General features: G+C 36.3%; 1 protein-coding gene across 17 annotated transcripts in view; it reads left to right on the top strand.

The window, feature by feature from the left end:
• Nucleotides 1-869: 869 nt before the first annotated feature.
• Nucleotides 870-21,738, top strand: part of LOC128894056 (proteasome subunit alpha type-5-like) — a 196,488-nt gene continuing 175,619 nt past the window's right edge. For 5 of the 17 annotated variants that reach the window (XR_008461450.1, XR_008461449.1, XM_054155481.1 and 2 more), the window contains exons 1-2: nt 17,796-18,109; nt 19,734-19,811. Coding sequence is in view for 15 of the 17 variants with exons in the window: in XM_054155481.1 (XP_054011456.1) it covers nt 17,965-18,109; nt 19,734-19,811 (223 nt within the window). In the remaining 2 variants the exon portion in view is untranslated. Of the gene's footprint in view, nt 886-986; nt 1,259-3,152; nt 3,235-3,383; nt 3,487-17,794; nt 18,110-18,223; nt 18,446-18,504; nt 18,605-19,733; nt 19,812-21,738 lie in introns of those variants that run through there. The other 12 variants (XM_054155470.1, XM_054155484.1, XM_054155485.1 and 9 more) reach the window with 10 other exon arrangements.

The following is a 21,738-nucleotide window of genomic DNA, read 5'->3' on the forward strand; positions in this document are numbered from 1 at the left end:
GCAATAACACAGAAATTCTGTTATCGAATAGTACTAGCAATCCCTATTACCGCGAAATGTAAAAACTGATCGAAAGCCCAAGGGGTCCCCGGTTTGAGAAACACTGTCCCAAAGGGACCGAGGCCCGCTGAATGATTTAAATACCACGTCAACAGGGCCCAAAGGGCCACTAACGTTGTGTGCGTCGCACGCGCGTTCCTTCGTCGGATTTAAAGGGACCGAGATCAGTGTATCTCCACTCACGATTTCACCCGTACGCGGAGCGCAACATATCACACGCGTTGACACGTTACAAACATTTTTCACACGGGAACACCGATAACACGCACGAGAACTCGTTGACCGGGGTACGTGTGCGCGCGCGTTAAACGGTTCGCGGAACGCCGACAAATTCGACGTCCGGTGTCAAAAAGAAACGAAAACGGAAAGTTGACAGATCGGGTATGCAGCTGGCACGCAGCTGATGCACGGCACTCGGCGGAACACAGGGCTCGTGACACCTGACGTCACGACGACAATGCACGGGCACACGTTCCACGCGCGTCGAGCAGCCGAAAAAAAATGCACGCGTGACGTTTCCCTTAACGACGCGAAGAAATATCAAGCGGCCCGATCGAAAGGCACCAATGTTACGCCACTGTTTCGCGCTGGAACGGGCACGGTAGTGTTTCGTTTCCCTCCCTGCCTCTCTCTCTCTCCCTCTCGTCCTCCGTTCTGACATTTGTTTACTAGCCCGTGCTCGGCCACTCTGCGCTCGTTCGCGCGTAATTGTCAATGCGCGCGTACGTTCCGTCAGGCCGCATGATCGCACCGTGCCGCTGTCAGCTCGCAAGGACGATACGCTCGACGGGTCCGGGACATTCGATCACCGGCAAAACGAACCCTGTAATTCGCGTACGAAACAAACCACCGCGCACAGCATCCACATTCCACCATAGGGAATCTGCGACCGCGCAACCGCCGGGATCAAATCACATCCGCCGGCGAAAGTAGTGCCGCGCTCCGCCGAAACCGCGAATCAGACGGACGGGCTAAGGGACGACTGCGCGCCCCCGTTTGCCCGAGATAGTTTGCACACCGAGTGTTTGATAACGCGCTAACAAGTACATGATTCTGTAACATAATTGTGGTGTAAACAATGGTGCATCGAGCTGTTGCGATATCGTACCGAGGAAGCCGTATCGAACCAAAATAGTACGCGTGTTAAACGCCTTCGCAGCGCTGTGGACTCGTGTACCCGAAAAACACCGGGATTAAGGTTAGATCTCCCTTTTGTTGCCTTGCCCCTTTACTTCTCGTTAATGTAGGTCTCTGTGGTTCGTCGGATTCAACAGAATATAAGCGATAATGTTAGTTTAATTGTAACTACGTCCCATTTGTACTTTTTGTGAATTTGGTATGCAGGGTTCAGTAGCGTGGCGCGATATTCTGAAGCCCGTGTGTTGTACTCCCCTCTTGGAAGTGATATTAGTCATTTTGAATCTCATTCGATCATAGACAAGATATCTTTAGATTTGGAGGAATATCCAACAGTATTTCTCAGTTTAATCCAATTTTACTCCGTTTTATTCGACATTTATTACGAAACTTGCATTCATGATCAACGTGTACAGTTTAGAGAAATATTCAGAAAAATTGGTATCTCATCATCGTACTCTATCATTTCAACCATTTACTGATATTATATTCGTGATTATTTCTTATAAATTCGAGGTCCTCCAAATTAGAGGCCCGCGTGTTTCGCACGCGCCGCACCACCCCTTGTTGCGCCACTGGCAGGGCCGGCGAAGCAGATTCATTCAGAGCACCTTTCGCTAGGGATCCATAAAAAATGAAATATTAACCTTTTGATGCATGAATATTATTTTATTTTTCGAAAAAGAACCTACAGCTTGAACAATTATGTAATCATGAATTTATTTATGTTCAAATCAAGTAATAAATTAATTAAATCTTGAAACCTATTACAATCTTCTTACAAGGTGACATTGTTAACGATATTTCTAATTTAAAAGCTAGATTTCATTTACTTTTAATTTGTAGTATAATTTTTAAATTAGTGCTTGTATCGAGGTGCTAGTAACTCCATCGCCAGTCCTGTTGACACGCTTGATATAAACGCAGACAAATTAAACGCTTAGCACAATGTATCAGCTTACATATCAAAAATAAATAGACGTAAATTAGGTCACTGACTCGTACTGTACTTCGTCCAGCGAGGTGACTCGGGTAAATAAAACCACGTGCTATAACAGTGTCTCATTCGTCCGCTGTCTCCAGCCAGGAGCGTATTTTGTAGGTTCAACGTATAGTGGGTCGATAAATATTTTTTTATAAATATTTTTAAACTGGACAAACGAACATATAAACAAACCTATATTTTGTAACGTACCATATAGACCCGTATGACTTTCTTATGAGACACGAAATGTCAAGAGCAACTTAACTTTAATTCCGCTGTTTTTAAAGTAGTTCAATGTTTACAACACTGTGAAGACGTTTAATACGTATATTATTTTATTTCGATACGCCTTCCTTGGGCATATCATACTAATTTGTTTCGCCATCATTTACATCAAGACTTTTATACGAATTAAATATTTAGTAAAGTTATTAAACTGTCGGTGTAAATTAGTTTATTAGCAAACGATAATCTCAATAACATTCAAATGCTCTTTTTGCATTTGTTTCTTTCATTTCCTGGTTATTCAACGCGTGGTGATAGAATTGTCACGGTTTACGTCATCGAAAGCATTAAATAAGACGCTCCTCGGTCATTAATATTAATACAGACTGTTACAGTGTGCTGATTTTTTGTTTTCGATTCGAGATACTTTTCATTCGAACTGTAACGGGTAAACGTTGCTCCGAACGTATCTATTCTCGTTATAAAAGTTGAGAAATTTATCGATCGCCTGTTTACTCATCCTGCTGCATTGTGACGCATTTATCATGCGCGCGATCGATAAATCTTTCGATATGTAACGTGAACGTTCAAACGTCGAGAAATAAACCTCGATTAAATTTTAATTGGAATGTGAAACTTCGCCGTTATATCGAAACAAAATTATTCAAACGTTTTATAACGATTTAAAAACATATCTTCCGGGACGATTGTTACAGAGGAAACATCGGTTTTAGATATGTATACAATCTGATCGAATAATCATTTCGAAGATTTAAAAGTGCTGAGAGCATAACGGACAATAAGAGGGAAAGGTACTTTGTGCGAAGGTATTACCGTTGCTTCCCACGGCAACTGATTCACTTTCATTACTATTATCCTTCGTATTTACATTCAATTAACGTCCCACTATCAAGCAATCGCGTGTGTGTCGCGAGTAAGTAAAAGTCAGTAACGAAGTACTTTTTAACCTACGTAGTGAAACAGATGCACGCAGTTACGGAAGTGGCGTCACTCGTATCCCAATATGGCGGACACTGAACAGCGTAAACAGAGTGGCGAATACGGGAGCTCGTATGTGGGTAAGTTACTGTTATTATTTTTTAATACTTTTCGACGGTACGAAAAAGAAAAGTACAAGAGATAGGCCCGGTATTGGAAAGTGTGTCGAATAATCGATAGAACGTGATGTGGACTTCAAGTGCCAGCTGTAATCCCACACCGTTATGTTTTGTGCTTTTTTTGACGTTCTGTCTACGATTCGCGTACAATTACGATCGAATAAGATGATAACCAGTGTTTCCCGTTAATTTCGTTTAATACCGACCACGTGGTGATTCGCCACGAGTTAAACAAAAATATTGTTTGCGTTGAAGTGCTGCCAGGTGTATACGAAGTCACCGTTAAATAATTCGTGTTTATAACTCGTTGAATCATATCGCGTACGCATTTTTAACGGATGTATTATCCCGTAATTATCTCGCGGATAATTCATATATGTGGCAAGAGTGCAAAGATTAATGAAAGTGCTTTGTAATGTTCGCAATCGGTGAGGTTATATTACGGTCGTAAACAGTTTTTGTCAGTGGCGTACGACTTTTTAATTCCTCGCATCAGTGGCGTTGTAAACTATAAATAGGATAATAAGGCTGCTACGCATTCGTAATTATGTTTAGTAACACAATATTCTGTCAAAGGAGGATGACGTAGTCTCGAAGCATGGTACGTAGGTGCTACCGTCTCGCGGCAATAGCTCGAACTTTACTCCAGGAAGAGAGGGAACTTTAAATTATGGCAGTCAATGACTCGTCCATTCTTGTCGCTTATTATTCAGCAAAATTAGTCGTAAATTAGTTATTCGTGTTATTAAAGTATTCGAACGTTCCGCTAGTGATTATCGAGGCAACATGTTTATTCATTGCGATGCTGACGGGCATAAAATAATACTTTAAATCGTTACTTAACAATTTTATGATTGGTCTGTCAAAACTGCATTCGATATTTAATTTGTTATTTGTGCCGATTGTTTCTATCAACATACCTGTTGCTACCGTTTTAAAATTTGGTTGGGTGTTTCATATTTATTGAGTGAATATGATTTAATTTGTTTCAAATACGCGATAAAAGAAATTTAAAAAGTGACACGTAGCAACAGATGTGTTACGACACGAGCTGCTCGATCATAACAAGAGCGGAAATGTTCGTGGTTCTATTATTTGTGCAAAAAAGAGAAAGTAACAAATTGCTCATAATTATAAAAGAATACACAGTAACGAAACTTCCGGGACACAGAAAATTATACTTCAATTTCAGTGGTCGTGAGAAACTATGTCTACTCATGTCGGTGGAAAGCATATTGTGAGGGGAAAAAACCCTATTTTCCATTATTAATAAGTAACGCGAAGAAAATATAATCCAATTAAATTTTAATAAAATTTCCTTGTTATTTTTAATTCGTATTATTAGACCAGAAAAGAAATTATTTCTTCACAGATTTTTTAATGCTTTGCTGACTTTTTTTACTTACTGTTTTTACTTACTGTTTTTACTTACTGTTTTTACACAACTTTTCTCTCACGTTCGTAGCCTGATAGATTACCACGCTTTATCATAGCTGATTTTTGCATTTATAAATACATCCTTTTGTTCTTTCGTGTGCAGCAGCCTCCTATAAATCTCATCTTCACTTTATCTGGCAAAAATGAATAAACAGCTGGGGTAAAAAATTGTAACAATGAATTTTATATAAAAGAAAATCGTTGTTCTCACTAATTAGTATTCGACTTATAATCGATACTTCGAGTTTCATTGTTTTAAACAAAATCAACGTTTCTGATTTCTAACTTATAAGCGATAGCATACATAAATACGTGATAGTGGGTGAGTATTTGTAGGGGATATTCAAAAAATAAAAGGAAAAGCCTACCATCCGCGTAAGATAAAGAATCACCAGGAACGATACGTTAGTCGAGAACGTTGTAACATTATTTCGCGTTAAATGAAAACCGTGACAATGAAACAGGTGGGAAAGGCAGGCCCCGAGTTTCAAAGCAATTCAATGCGCCATTATACAGCATTGCACGTGATATTTGGGATTGGAAATGAGACCCGCATATTGGCATACCTATTCAGTCCGACACAGCGCGTGCTTCATTGAATGCTATCGATAGGGTTTACGTGCCACACGTCCAATGAAAACGAGTCGTTTCGTTTTCCCAATAGTCCTCCGTGTTCCTTTCCGAGGCGGGGAACAATAACCGATAACAAATTTCCTTAAACACTCGTCTGTCGATGATTAATTAAACAGCGTAATTATCTTTTGGAAAAGCAGAGCAACAGTGGATGTAGAAAGTATTCGTACACCGATCAATTTCCAAAAGAAGCTATGTAAAATTGTAATTTATCAATTTATTTTTTATAAACAATGATATTCTACGTATTCTCGGAAATCTCTAGTATAGAATCTATTTTAGAGACTTCCGAAAATATGTAAAATATCATTGATTATAAGAAAAGAAGTTAAGAAACGCCCAAAAGACTTTTGCGTGAAATTGATCGATATACGAATACATTCTACAAAAACGAATACATTTGACAAAAATTCTTTAACTATAATGTTTAATTGTGTACAAACCATTAGCTGGTGTACACTAAGTAGCATTGTAAATGAAGCCACTTGAGTAATTATTATTTATTCGACATAAAGAGACGAGACAAAAATGCAATAATTTAATTTTGGTTTATATTAAAGCAGACAGTATCTAAGAATTATTTCTTGATTGGTCTCACAGATTATTTTGGGTCACGCATAGTAGTCTATGGTTAGAGGTCATTCAAGGTCGTTGAAGATCAACTATTATAATTTCAATATACAATATAGTCAATATATAATCATATAAAACGGAAGAAATCGCTTCGCAAGCCCCCTTGCTTGTTTGAAACTACTTAGTAACGTAAACGACACCGCACGATTGCTTCGTAGGACACTTCGAACACAAGGATGTTTACAATCTCCTAGCCTTCGAATGTTTCCTTACATTGTAAGAAAGTCCTCCGTTTGGTGACTTTTCTCGAAATTCGAGCCAGTTTAGGTTTTCGTCGAACGATAATTACGGTTGAGCGAAGACGACGCGAAGGAGTAACGAATGGGAACCATGTCAATAGCGAACGCGGACTTCGCAAATCCATCTGTCGCGATCCAATAAGACTAACACCAACAGTTTCACCTCTCGAATGTACCAACACACCTGGAAACCTGTGCGCACGTGTTATATGTAACGATATACCCGTCCAATTCGCTTCATCGGCCGCTCGCGTACTTCCGCACCTCGTTAATTAAACTCCCATTATCAGGTGAATTCGTAGACAATCCACGGTGTGGCATTAATTGCGATTCGCCAGAAAACGCAGGTTTTGCAGTGTATCTTCTTCAAGCCTCGTGAGTCGAAGGGGACCATTGGTGCACTGTTTACGTGTTTTTTAGGGACAGAAAGATTCCTAAGAGAAGAGATTTTTTTGTATTATTTGTTTCGTTTAAAAAAATGTCTCTATTCCTAATTTTTAATCGAAGAATATTGTATTATTCTGTTGCTTGGATTTTCACATTTATTATTTTTATAATATTATTTCCAGAGTCTAGTGTATATTAAGTATGATTTATTTATTGGAGTGAGACTTTTTTAAGCATTTTATTTGGTTAGAGGCTTACTTTGAACAATTCTTTATATTCTTTGTGAATTGTTCTTCTGGGTTGAATATTTTTCTGGTGTCGCTTGAAAATGTAATTATTTATTTAATTAGAAAATGTCGCGTTCGCTTTAGACGAGCCCCAAAAGTCACATTTTGTTTTGGAGATAATAAAGTGAATAATTTTTAAAAATTCCTTTTTGTTAACGAGCTTTAATTTAATGCCTGTTGGACAAGAAGTATGTGTTATGCTCTAAAAAGTACAACGAACCGACCGATTTTATTATCTCATATGGAAGTATAATAAGAAATAATAATGTTTGGTGTACTCGATAATGAAATAATAATGAGAACGTTTTTAAAGTAAGTTTCAAGCTGATCATAAATATTCCACAAAGTGCATATTTTACCTATCATTGCCGTGGGAATTTTTTGTTTGCTTCTCTACGAATTATTATATAACGAAATTTGATTTTATGATTCAAGTTCGTGGCTCAATGAGTATTGCCTTTTTCTAAATGTAATTTCTCGATAAAATATTCCTTTCTATCGATCCAATTTTTACTTCTAATTCATGAATAGTAAATTAATAGTATCGTATCTATAATCTCGTTACTCCAAATTTTCTAACTAGATAAGATTCCCTCTCCGTATTTTGAATGCCTCTACCCTGCGTCTGTTCGCAGTCACGTCTTTAAATCGCGAACATGATGGCATTTTTGAGACAGCTATTATTTTTCTTGCACGCCTCCTTCCTGCGTAATAGCGAGATCGAGTTAGCCCGAGGTCGTCGTAAAACGCACATAAGAACAATCGCGCGCGATGACCAATGTGTTCTTGAACGTGGTATGACGAGGCATGACGTTTTTTCTTGCTCGTACACCGAGCTGTTCGAGATTAAGTATCGTCTGTTGACTGAGGAAAAACCAGTAGACCGTGATATTTCTCTTTTTTTTTTTCTTTACTTTATAGTCAGTAGTGGATCTGGGCTAATTAGGGCCTGAAGTTAATTGCTTTAAATGGGGCCTTGCCTTTTTATAAAATATTCTATGAACAGCAAATATCGTTACTATTATGCAAATTTATTTAGAGTAATTTTCAATTTATTTGAAATATTTAATCTCCTATTATTCTCTGAAGATAATTAATTTTAGAGGAGCCTTGCCTTTTTCTGAAATATTCTATGAACGGCTAATATGTGATTGTCATTATGAAAATATATTTATTTTCCTGCGGTTCTCTGTTATTGAAATGTTTAAAAATATAGGCGCTCGAACCTAGAAAATTGAATAGGGAAATTTCAAATGAATGACTTGCGATTGTCAATTCTGTAAGCTACAGTAACAATGTTAGACGAGAGAAGTGGAATCATCATTAATTTTCTGTTTGTACTTGAAGACATCTCGTTTGACCATGGTATTGAAATTGGCATTCTCCTTCGCAGCTTTCCAATTCCAATGTGCATTCTCAGGGAAAAAGTGGGAAAGCCAAATTCGTTAGTTTTTTATGCAGTTAATTGTGTTACATGCCTTTCACTTTACTTTCTTTGACGTCTGGTATTTTCAAACTGTCCGCGTTCCCGAGGAAAAAGTTGCGCACGCTTCGGTATCTGGAAGTGGTGATTATGGCTTCACGTGACTTTTTTCGAGTTAAGAAATAAATAGAATCACGTGGACGAGTAAAAATAATGAGAAATGAATCGTAATAGATCGTCGAGTTACGAAAAAAAAAAATTACGCGGTACCGTTTAACAGATAAAAATCACCTTGACAGCTCGAAAAATAATATAAAAATACAAAAATTCTTCCGTTCAATAAATTCCATCGAATACAATCAATTTTCTATGATCCACTAATGATAAATCAATCAGGAATCACCTGGTGTATTCAAATAGGAATTAGCGTTAAAAATCCTCGAGAATTCTCTAGCATAATCACCTACGCACCTCTCAGTGTTACAAACGTAACGGTACCCGCATTTCTCGAATCCACGAATACCCGGGGCAGTGATTTCCATTCGCGCTGGTTCTTCTTCGCTCGCGTCGTTAACCGATTTCTTAGCCGCATTGTTAATCGAGTTTCTCGACGAAAACTAGGCTGAAGAAGCCTGCCACCGGGGAATCGTACGCGTCGCGTTCGAGGAACACCCTCCGGGTATTGCAGAACTCATAATTGAGCTATGCACGTTCCACTGCATAAACTTTCCGATCGCAGTTAGTAGTCGGCGCATGGCGGTTGAAAATATGTATAAATAACCTGTGTATAACCCGGTAACCGAGATTAACGATAGTCCAGATGCCTCACAGAGACATTATTAGCAGATGGACTGACGAGTAAAATTCATAGGAACCATAACGTCCTTTTTCATTTTTGCCCAGAAACGGTTTTAAGGGTGTAAACACTCTTTTGAGATAATTCTGGTTATATTTTTGCTGATATCTCTAAAATCATAAGAGGTATTGAACAAATTTTAATTACAAAATTTAGTGGTTCTTAACAGTCTATAACACGATGATAAGAAATATAAAAGAAGATTATTTTTAGTATTATTTCCACCATGATTTCCGACACCTGCTGCATGAAAATTGTGTTCGCATTTTTGTGAACGTTTTCATAGTGTACAACTTTCGTCTAAGAAATTTTGTTTTATCTGTTATCAAATTCGAGTTATTACGCAGTATAGATGTACCCTGGGCTGCGCTTCGACCAGAATTCTGAAGTAAAATTTGAAAAAATCATAACTCTTGATCGGGTAAACGAATTTTAGTTATCAAAACGCGAGATCACGTGTCTTCTGGTGGAGAATTTTTAAAAAGTATAAAACTATCGAAAGAATCTATTTTTTTGTACTTTTTAGCGGAAAAATATGCAAAAAGTTGTTTATTCTTCAAAAATTCGTAGCTCTCTTAATAGTGAACATTTTGGAATTAAACTTTTTTTCGTTGTAGATCTCATGGATCCATACAAAAAACATACAGCAAGTTTTTGTCTAAATTGAAAACCCGATTTTTAAAAAATGAAAGAAGGATCTTTTTAAGAAGTCGCAAGGGGGTTTGCACGTCGATTTTGGTCAAAATCTAAAATTGTCTATAAAAATTATTTTTCACTTCTTCGGTCGAAATGAAGCATATTTCGTCAAATGACACATAGGAGCAACTTCTATTATCTATGAGAAACAAATTCTTAAAAAAAGGAAGAAAAATGGTTCGGGGAAAAAAATGATCCTTTGAAAAAATAGTTTAAACAAAAATTGTACATCTTGATGAGATATGAAGTTGTTGTCAAATATATTTTTTCGACAAATGAATATTTTTCATGGATCACTTTTTTCATCTTTTTCGTGAATGTAGATGTTTCTTTAAATTTGTCTTCGTTATTCTGGTCAATTTGTTTACAAATTATTTACAATGTTCACACCAGGCCTGGTAGCCTTAGTGCATTTACGTTTAAAATCGGCATCTTTATTAAATGATTCTCAGGTGTATCTACAAATGACCTCAAACTTGATAAGAGATTAGAGGTGTGCTAGTACCGTATCGATATCTATCAATTACGTAAATATGATATTTTTTTTAATTACACTACCTATCCATCTGAAATAAAAAACGATTGTAATGTGTGTTGATAAGTCCGTTGAATGTCAGGCATAATTGATTATGTACTAATATACAGTATGATGCACTGGATTATGTAACTTGTTCATCTCTATGTTCTTTGGTCCCATAGTTGGCCATATTAAGAAAGTTTCATAAAATAATTTTCCTGTTTTGCTCTTGCCTTTCTTATTTTGTACTTATACAAAATAAGAACATTCTATCTATTATTAAATGTTGGAGTAAACATAAGAGTATACATCTCATTTATAATATGAAAATGTATATTCTTATTTTGTATAAATATGTCTACCACAACATTTAATTAAAAAGAACCCAAACGTGACGTCAAAATACCGAATAAGTACAATTAAATACACATGCTTGTGTCAGACCAATTATTTCAAATTAAAGGTGATTCGTCATCAAACATTTGCTTTCTGGACGCCACTAAAGAGGGGTAGTTTCTTAAATAAATATCTCGTTGGAAGCAGGTCGTAACCCCGATACGTCGTGGGTTTGATCGTTAACTTTACGGTTTTACAGCTCGGTGCTAACTGTACCGATCTGAAACTCCCTATTGGTGGAATCCGTGACGCTGACGTTGCTCTGATTGCGTTTCTTCAGCAGTGACTGCTCGTAAGTCGGCAGAGTTCGCGGAAAAGCGAGAGGTACGACCGATAGCAAAATAACAAAGTGTTGCGGGAAAGCAAGACGTGCGATTTAGAAAACAGATACATTCAGCTTTTTGCGTTACTTTCAGAGATTGTATTGTTTCCGTGAAGAAGCATCTTAGTTTTGTAAAATTGCAGGCTAATTGAAAATTACATAGGTTTAAAATTGAGGTTTAAAAATGTCTGAGTGAGGGTAAACGTGTGTTTTATTTGAACAATGTTTTCGACTGTTTGCAGTCTTACTCAGTTTGAAATAAGCTATATTTATTAAAACAAATAAAAAATACATTTCATAAAAATAAATATATTTTGTTCCCTGGGGAGCCGCGATATATCGTAAATATGCAAAACGTAAATGCAATATGTAAAAATGTAAGAGAAAGAAAAATAAATATCGGTAAAGTTTAATAATAAAGAAATTAAGTCTTATGAAATAGCAACACTTATATTTAGTTAGCTTGTGCCACAAAATGTAGTCTGTCTAACATATTTCAGATTAGTCTCATATTGATTGGCATTAAAGAAGCCACCGAAAATAATAATGTATACTAGGGAAGCAGTGGGTCTAAAAAGTTTGGGAACCTCTGGTTTAATGAATATTTTAGACAATAAAAAGCTTCATCCGAATTATTTATGCATTTATGCTAACTCGAGATTATTTTCAAACCTATTGAGACGCTTTACATAAATTAGCAGCATTAACTATGATTTTCCTGACGTTTCGTATTTACAAGAAGGTGGTTATAGTCAAGCTAGCCTAAAAATGGTTTATTCATCGTATACTTTTGTAATGTTTACTGCAAAAATACTTATTACAAAAATGGAGATAAGAAAATTGCCTATAAAAATGTGTTATACGTCTCTTTCCTATAAATAAGAATTTATAGCAGTTAGTTTTTTTTTTTTTGTTTAATGCAGCGATTCGAACAGTAAAAACGATTATGTACACGTATTCCTACTTTTCCCATTATCATTAATAGGTTTCAAGTATCGATTGAAATAAATACATGTAGTTCCGTACATATCTGCAACTATGGGTAACGTGGATCAAAGTTCAAAGATCAAAGTTGTGCTCACACTTTGTCACGCTGCGTGTGAACTGACTGTATAAGAAGAAAAAAAATGTTGGACACTTTTTTCTACAACAATGTTCGTATCTTTATCGAACATCCCCTCACTTTACACGATAACTATTTTCGCAGTAAACACAATAGTTTTCGAGATATCTACGAAAATATTGACTTTTTACACCTGTCGAGACCCAGTAAAATATCACCTGATAACCGTGTGGTATGTTTCGCACATTATTTACCACGACTAAGTAAAAGTGTTCACAACAGAATATTTTCATAAGCAAATATACAATGACTGGATTAATCAGCGGAGTAACATGAATAAGAAATAGTTCCGATAAGAACTAGTCACGTGTAGAGAATAGAAGACAGTTTCGCGTAATTTACAGAAAATTTGCAGTGTTTCTTTTGCAAATAGAAGTATCTTTTTTTTTTTCGTTTTGTATTTTGGAGAAAGAAATTAGCAAGCACGCCTGTTTCACGTAGATACTAATGAGCAATGATTGATGCAAATTCTACGTTACATAATTTGTACTATGGTCATACGTGCAGTCATTTACACAGTCGCTTGTGAGTCAAGGTTAACGACCTATTATGCAAGATTAATCGACGTCACAAACACATAGTACAAGGATAGTGGTCTGGAAGATACGTATTACCGATATGTCCACGAACACAACTTTAATGCAGGGTTCTGGCTCGTACGATAAGGCGAGTCATTTTCAGGATCACGTGTTTTACAAATCAATTATCGCGAGAAACTCAAATTTGATATTTTCATTCATTAAAGTTTGAGTTATATATATAGATAATTTTAATGTAAAGGACGCTAAGTAGTAGTTTGCAGAAAAATATAATTACTTTTCTCGATTAAAATTATGTCGTGATCACTCGTAACAGGTAACAAATAATGAATGTAACTACTCATCGAACTCATCGTTCGTTCTATGCTTATTTAAGAGAATAAAAAATTCGAATGTTATTGGAGGAATTGAAATTAATGATTGGGTTTAATTGAATGAAAACAGTAAATAGTAAGTCGAAGCGAAAAGCATAATAAAGGACAGAGATCACTCTTTAAAATCAATAAATTTTAGATTCTTCCTGCTGACTAATCACATTAGGCATTTTCATAATTCAGAAACCCTAATTGATACTACGATCATTCTAGTACCGTGGCTAGAGGTTTGCTAAACATACTTTCGAGCCATTTGCTTGAGCACTTCTTGAGATTTTGTCAAAACTAGGTCGAGAAATGTCGTTCCAAAGGAAACCGTTTTAAAGTTGTAAGTTGTATTCTTTGACCTGTATAGCGTTCCCTAAAGATTACTTTTTTCAATCTTCCGATATCACCACACAGTTTGAAAAATGTATTTTAAGATTTCACGGCTTTGAGAAATGGAATTTTAAAGAAGAAATTGAAAAATAATAAAGAAGTTGAGTTTTCGTCTTAGCGAACCAAATCTTTTATAGCTCGAGATGCGTGCCTAGATCCCATCAGTGCGTGTCTCTAATCTTGCTTGACCATGAATGCTATGACTGTGAAACAGTGAACTCATTGATAAACTGACTATCACAGTGAATTAATAATAACGTGTCAATTGAAGGCATGAAGTTTGCCTTGACATTTTTTTAACATCCTCACGCACAAAATATGCATTTGCATTGTTCGACTTGTCGTTTAGTATATTCCATCTGGTTAAATTAAGCATTTGTCTCAAGAATCTTAAACGAGATCTGTTCTGCTAGATCATCTCACAAGTTCATGCCACTTTGAGCTATTCGAGTTAATATGTGAAACGTACCCTTCAATCTTACGAAAAAATGTAATCAACCTGGATACATCTTTCTTTACGTGATTTTTTGGATATTAAATATCATGCATTGATGCAAGCTCCAATTTTTTTACTCGAATATTTCAAGCGAAACCTTACTCCAAAATTCTGTTGATACTATGCTCCTATTTCTCAGAAAAAATGTTATCAGTTCCCTCGGTGTTCCATCATTAAATTGGATTCCAGACGATAAGGTTATTATCATGAGCTCGAAACACCCTCTTTTGTAAAATTTTACCTTGATGCGTCGCCGAAATCTCCTTAGGCAAGCTTTGGATCCCGGTTTCGCGAGTAAATTAAAATCGAGCACGCTCGTTTCGGTTTACCTGTGCCGCGGAAACTCGCGGCACACCGTCGTGCGTGCAAAAAGCACTGTAAAACGAGTCAAAGGCCAAGGAACGTCCAAGGGTCAAACAATACCATCTACCACGCGCGAACGTATATTTAATCATAATTAAATTAAAATTTTTCGACTGGGATAACTTTTTTCTTGGATATTAACTAAATGCTTATTTATTTTAAATAGTTTTCCCTAACCTCAGACACATACAATTTTCCTTATTGCTGACTTAAACAAAAATATAAAACTATTTTACCAATACACTTGCTATATATCTTATAATTTTTAATTTTTTGTTTTTTATATCTCCTATTAGGGTTTCATAATTTTGGCACTCTTTCAAAGACTCTATATCGAAGAGGACTTATATTACGATTAAAAATGTTACAAATATTTGTATAAAATTTAATTTAAAACGAAAACGAATTGTAACAGTTGCGATACTAATTTTATTTTTAATATTCAATAATTCGGCGAAATTAAGAGTATTCATCTCGACCAAGCGATCATTTAAAAAGGTCCCTCCTACGCTTTCTGGGAGCGTGCAAGACTGTTTCCTTTTTAATAACCTCGGTGGTTAAGTTGTTGTTTACCGTGACATCATCAATTGTATCGTCGTGCATTGATGTCACTCGTAGCGTTACGAAACGAACGATAAAAGATAAAAGTTCCTTCATTCGTAAATTTCGGTAGCAACGTACAAGAAAAGATTAATGGATTAATTATCTGTTCGGTAAATATTTTTATTGATAAATACCGTTTTGTTATTATCTGTTTGACATATTCCCTTTAAACGGAGAAGCGATAATATAATTACTTGTTCGCAAAACTGTTTTCGTTTACCGTTTCGATTACGAAATTTCGATGGAATAAAACGGCCTAAATAAAACATTAATAACAGTCCAGGGAAATTAACTAATTTATTTCGTTAATAAAAATAATGGCGCCTTTAAGGATTCGGCTCTATGTTAAACAGGACAGAAGAGTGAGAATGTATCATTTAAATTCCCGTTTTCTTGTATTTTTTTTTTTTTTTTTTGAATATTTTTTTTATCGAACGTGTGACTGTGCATAAATTCTTGTCTCGCGTAGATATGAATTACTGTCCATGTTTTATGACGTACGCGTGCGAAACGCTCACTTACACAATTCATCGTCGTGGAAACGAACGCTTTTCGCGAGATGTTTGATTTTCCATCTATACGCGGCCAAACTGAAGCAAAAATAACCAGGAAGTTAAAAATAGGCCTCACTCGACTGTAAAATTCTACATACGGCGGGAACTGGCGCTACCGTTACCAAGCAGCCACTAATATCCGTTCATCTTAGAATCATGCCAACAATCAACCTCTTCGCGAACTGTAATTTCACGACTGAATTCCAAATTATGGAATATTAGCTCTTGCAAACGGTATCGTTCATAGTTCCATGTTTACCCACTTTTAATTTCCTGTTTACGATGTAAACAAGGCTGGCGACCATAAGCCACTTTACTTTTTTATTTCAATGGAAGAGTTTTTATTTAGATAAAAATTACTGCAATTTTTCGAGTCAAGTCTTGTAATAGAGTATTTACTTTATTGGTTAATTAATTGGCCCCTTCTTTCTCTAATTACAGAAATAGAGTTGTATATATGACAAATAGTTTACGTATATCAAAATTCTTATCTGAGTACAATTTTTAAATGAAATTATATTTGATGTTGATTGAATGAAAATTACTAGTTTTATTAGTCGTTTGTTATTCGAATTCAATACTGCCCAACTCTGGTTAAAGCAAGTAGCGAATTATGTAATTAGAGATAGGAAGGAACGATAAGATTTAATGATTTCGTGGAATGAATGAAAACGAAGCAATTTTAATGTCTGCTCCAGGATGTGCAGAGTATACAATTTTACTAACATTTTATGTAACTATGTCAATTGCATATTATTACTCTATACATGTACTAATACATTAATATTATTCATTAGTTTATTATCTCCTTCACTTAAAGGAGTTTCGAATCCATTCATAAATTATTATTATTGTTACTGAATCCTTGTAGAATATTTTAACATCGAAATCCACTTTTATATTAATAAAAATTAATTGTGATCATACCAATTCGATATAGAAGTTACCGTACACACGTTCTCACATAATAATGCCAACGTGAAACCGTGTTGCGGTAACAATAGATAGAAAACACGAGATAATTGAAGAGTTGGAAAGTGCGAGTATCATGAAATCAGTAAGAGTGTACGGTATCGAGAAAGTAACGATTGCTGGCATAATAAAAATGTGTATTAGAAATTTTCAGAGCATTGACGTTAGAAAGAGGGTTAGATGGATTAGTTACAATGTTGATTTGCAATCAAGTGTCAAAGCAATCTGTACTTTTCATGAAAGTTGGCGCTTTAAAGCAATAAAGTGACGAGCAAATATTTCTGTTTAGACTAGAGTTACAGATAATTTAATATAAAAATAGAGAATTCATTTCTACACTCAATGACTGGCAAGTATACAATAAGTGAAATATATTAGCTACTAGACTTCATGAATAGGATACATAGTAATGACTATCATTTACAATTTAAAGTAACAAAATTAAACATAATGATTTGTATTTAAACCGCGCGTATAAACGATAGAATGTAAGATCACAGAATTAAGTTCTACATTTGATATTATTCAAAAAACAAAATTCCAAATCCCTTTTTGGAGAGCCCGTTGTACCACACAGCCAGGATACATGGAACCATCAGCTTGAGACTATAGTTGTGTATACACATTCATTAAAATTGAGATCAGCTTGCGAATTCAGAAGATTAGGAATTCAAAGTAACAAAATGACGAATAAATATTTGTATTTAAACCGCGCGTATGAACGGTAGGATGTAAGACTACAGAATTAATTTCTACACCTGATATTATCCAAACAAACAAAATTCCGAATCCCCTATTTGAAAAACGTCTCGCAGCACAGATGACAGAGTGGTTAAGTGACAATTTAGCGTACAATGGTAGGTTAAATCCCCAGCAAACGATTACAGAATATCATACCATACACGGGCCTGTCGCGATACAAGGTGACACGCCGCAACCGTGTCACCCAGGTTTCCACCGGTATTTCTTGATTGTGGGATGCTGCCAACTCGAGAACTCCGCCGCTAACCACGGCCCATCGGCTGGCTACCACCACCAGGATATTTCTAGTCGGCTCTCTCGTCGACTTTAGTACGCGATCGTTTGCGCCCGGAGCATCTATGCGCGACGAGCTGCCACGTTTTCCTGTTTTTCCGTTTCACCTGTCGCTCGGTGTACCGTTTTGGTAGTGTTGGCACGGTGTCCCCTGCGACGAATGCCAGTGAACAACCATGAGCGAAAAGAGAAAGATAACGCCGAGTCGGAAACGACCCGAAGAACCGGTAACCAGGCCAAGGGAACCGACCAGACCGCCGAGGACGAGGGCCCAACAACCGATTCGCGATAATGGGACCAACCATCGGCGAGTGAACCGCGGTGCGCTGAAAATATAATCGCGACACCGAATTATCACCTGAAATAATCGCGCGAACGGTGATTAGATACGATCGATTTCGATCGCGAACAAAGCACCGATTTCCCACGTTAACGGAATCGCGTGGACCCGAACGCGAATCTCGAAACACGATTGTGACGCAAAGTGACCGCTTAGTTATAAGACCGTGTCGAGCTTAGCTTCGATCGATGGTTTATAGTCGCGAAAGGAAATTGGCTTATTACCAGAAACTCGGGGAACGCAATAGATTCTGCAATAACGGAGTCGCTGATAGACCTCGAAATACGACTCGTGACGTGGGATCTCTTAAGGGTGTTGTATGTAACGTGGCGTCGTGCTGAGGGAGTGGTTTTCAAAGTTGGTGAGGTGGGGGGGGGGGGGGCGAGGTCCGAGGGAAATTAATTTATGGAATTGGGAGTGCGTGAACAATGATTGTTGTTGGAGTGTAGACTTGAGGGGGATTTATTTTGATTTTGGTAATTAATTCGATAATTTTGGAAGTTCTTTTGGTTGTCTTCGGGTGTATCTTGACATTGAAAAATCTGTTTAAAAGATATAGTGATTTTATTTCAAGTGAAGTGTGTTTTTATTGGTCTTCTTTAGATGTACATCGACATTGAAAAATATATTTAAAAAGCACAATAATTTCTTGATGTACGCATTCTCATTTCGTTTGTTGCAAATCATTCTAAATTAAGTGTATTTTCATTGATTCAATTTTAAGTTGTTGAACACAAAAGAATTATTCACAATTACTCACCTTTTACAACACTTCGTACTTGTGTAAGTTTTTCTAATTGAAATTTAAAAGTGGAGGCACTTATTAAACGAAATAAGTGTATCAGTGAAAGTGATAAAATGGAAATATATCCTCACCACAAAGCGATGTTTAAGTCACTTGTCTATGCCAAAAATTTTCTTTACAAACCCTTCGAATTATTAGATATCCTCCCTAGCCTCCCCCTAGTTTGCAAATCACTACCTTAAAAATAGTATCAACTGTAAGAATTTTTTCTCAATTAAATTGCTAACATTTTTCGTTTTCATTTATTCAAAACCCTTGTACATTAAATCTACGTTAAAAATTCTCGAGAGTTGTCCTAATTTGGAGAGAGGGAATTGGGGTAGTTACATACTTTTAACGTGAATTCCTGTGCAATTCAAGTTTGATGGAATCCAAAATTTCGATCACGAGGAGATCTGGCTTCCCGCCAGAAAATCGGAATTGCAACGGATTCACTATAATCAAACGTCGAAAAGACGCGATCGGTTAAGCATGAGCTCGAGTACAGAGTTTAGGTTGCGAAGGAAATTGGCTTATTACCAGAAGCCCCGTAGTAATTTTCACCGAATAACGTTCCATTTACAGAGCTTCTCATGTTTCGATTATGATCTCGATAGAGTTTCGTAGTACCGCGTTTTATCGTTCAACTTCCGAGCATTTATGAGAGTTCCGCGGGTATATAGAGCTGAAATATGGTGATTTTATCGCGCGGGGCTTGGTTCGGATGCATCTGACAGCGTGATTCAAGCGTACACCAAGATAAATAAAATGCCGAGTAAACGAATTGGTGGCTAAATGCGCGTTCAAAAATTTGCTTTCAGCCGAGAAAGTTTCGATGACGACCCTCGACGAGAACGTGAACCGTGTACCGCGGGTGTATCCAACAAATGAACCAGTGGGTGAGTTTTTTTTTTTTGCAACTGACAAGTATTATTTGCTTACTCGATGCTTTTTGGTTTCCTTGCTTGCCACTTCAATCGTAGTCGATACATTGATTTATTTAAACATGCGTGTGTTGTGCTTTGAGATGCTGGTGAAACACTTGAAAATTTATTTAATATATAAATGATCGCAAAATAAAGCCAGCTGTACTGGCTAGATATTCAGATATTCCTTACTATGAATGATAAAATGAATATAATATTTCTATTAAATTATATCGGCTAATAAACATGTATTTAATTATATTTAAAACCAACTATACTGGCTGGATGCTCAGAGGCTCCCTGCTATAAGTAATATAAACTATGTTGCTTACAATTTAAAGTTTGCCAATAAATTGCCAAGATTTTTATTATACATGGTCATTGTGTAACTAAGAAATGTAATAAAAATCTCCTCGGAGCTGAGTAGCAACCTATAGCCTGAATTCCTTGGAGTACAAAGGGTTAACAAGCTCCTCCTTTTAATATAGACACTGAATCATTTTTATATGAAGGTCTCCAGCGTACGTGCATGAACAAGCATATTCGTGGCTATATGGCGCGAGACCACCAATTGGTAAAGATTACATTGATCATGCCGCATTCTACCAATTGGGAGTTTATATCATTTTGCAATATCAGTTAGGAGACTTCATGTCACTCGACTGCGGTTTTCCATGGCAGTCAACGTGTCACGCGTTTGAATATATTACAGAATCCTGTTTCAAAATAGGTATTACAAACATTATTCGAGAAAATTAATGTTGAAGCCTCATTTCCTACGAATAGTTGAGGTTTTTTTTTTGTAATTCAACAAATACGTTTTATCAAACGCGTAGTTTAATGGACAACACATTTATTTATTGATCTCTTTAAAGAATGTTTGTTGTTAATATTTATTTTTAGTCGAGTTTTGTGATATAGTATTTTGTGATATAGTATTTGAGATATTTCAAAAGTAATTCTAACTAACATTCTTTAATTATTAATCATTATTGCATGAACGATTAAAGTCATAAGAATTATTCAGTTTTCTCTTGACAAACTATATACTTACCCTTATTCCTTAAGTAGTATATACTACTATGTATATAGTTTCTGGTACCAAAAGTCCATATCCTGCAATATTCGAAATTCTAATATAATTCAACAAATATTCTATATTAAATGTGACAAATACAATTTAGTTCCTGTGGGATGATCAACTATACTAAATCTTATTCCTAATCATTTTTACACAAAATCTTTGGTATCAAAGTCTACCATTTCCTGCTATAATCGAGGTTCTACTGTAATTCACCAAATCATATTTACCAAACGTGAGAAATACAGTTTAGTTGCTTTAAAGAAGACCATCTACACTCAATCTTATTCCTAACAATACTTCCAGAAAGTCTTTAGTACCAAAGACCTCCATTTCTTCAAATAACCAAGATCCTACCAAAATTCAAACAAATGTATACAATTGCTTTAAGAAAACCAACTATATTTACCCTGGTTTCTAACAGTTTTTCCATAAAACCTCCCCTAATACCAAAAGATTAACTTCTCCCACTATCGAGCAATGTTAATCAATCTTCTTATCGGCTCGACTCGCGCATTTTCAGCTTTCCTGAAACTCGAAAGTCTCGAAAACCGCGTTCGACTATACACACACATTCTTCCTGTCCCAATTGCGTCGCAGTATTTCCTTCTTTCCAATTCAGCCCCATCCAACGCTTCGGGTTAATTAAATTCTCGTATTTCGTTTTTCTTCGGGGGCCCCGCGTCTCGTTCCAGATGAGAAATTCGACGCCCTGTATTTACGAGTTTAATGCGGTAATCATTCGTGTAAATGCGAGATTGCAAGGCAGACGGTGTGTGTGTGTGTGTGTGTGTGTGTGTGTGTGTGTGTGTGTGTGTG

The sequence above is a fragment of the Hylaeus anthracinus genome, unplaced genomic scaffold (genome assembly GCF_026225885.1).
Source record: "Hylaeus anthracinus isolate JK02 unplaced genomic scaffold, UHH_iyHylAnth1.0_haploid 3, whole genome shotgun sequence".
In the NCBI taxonomy this organism is placed as follows: domain Eukaryota; kingdom Metazoa; phylum Arthropoda; class Insecta; order Hymenoptera; family Colletidae; genus Hylaeus; species Hylaeus anthracinus.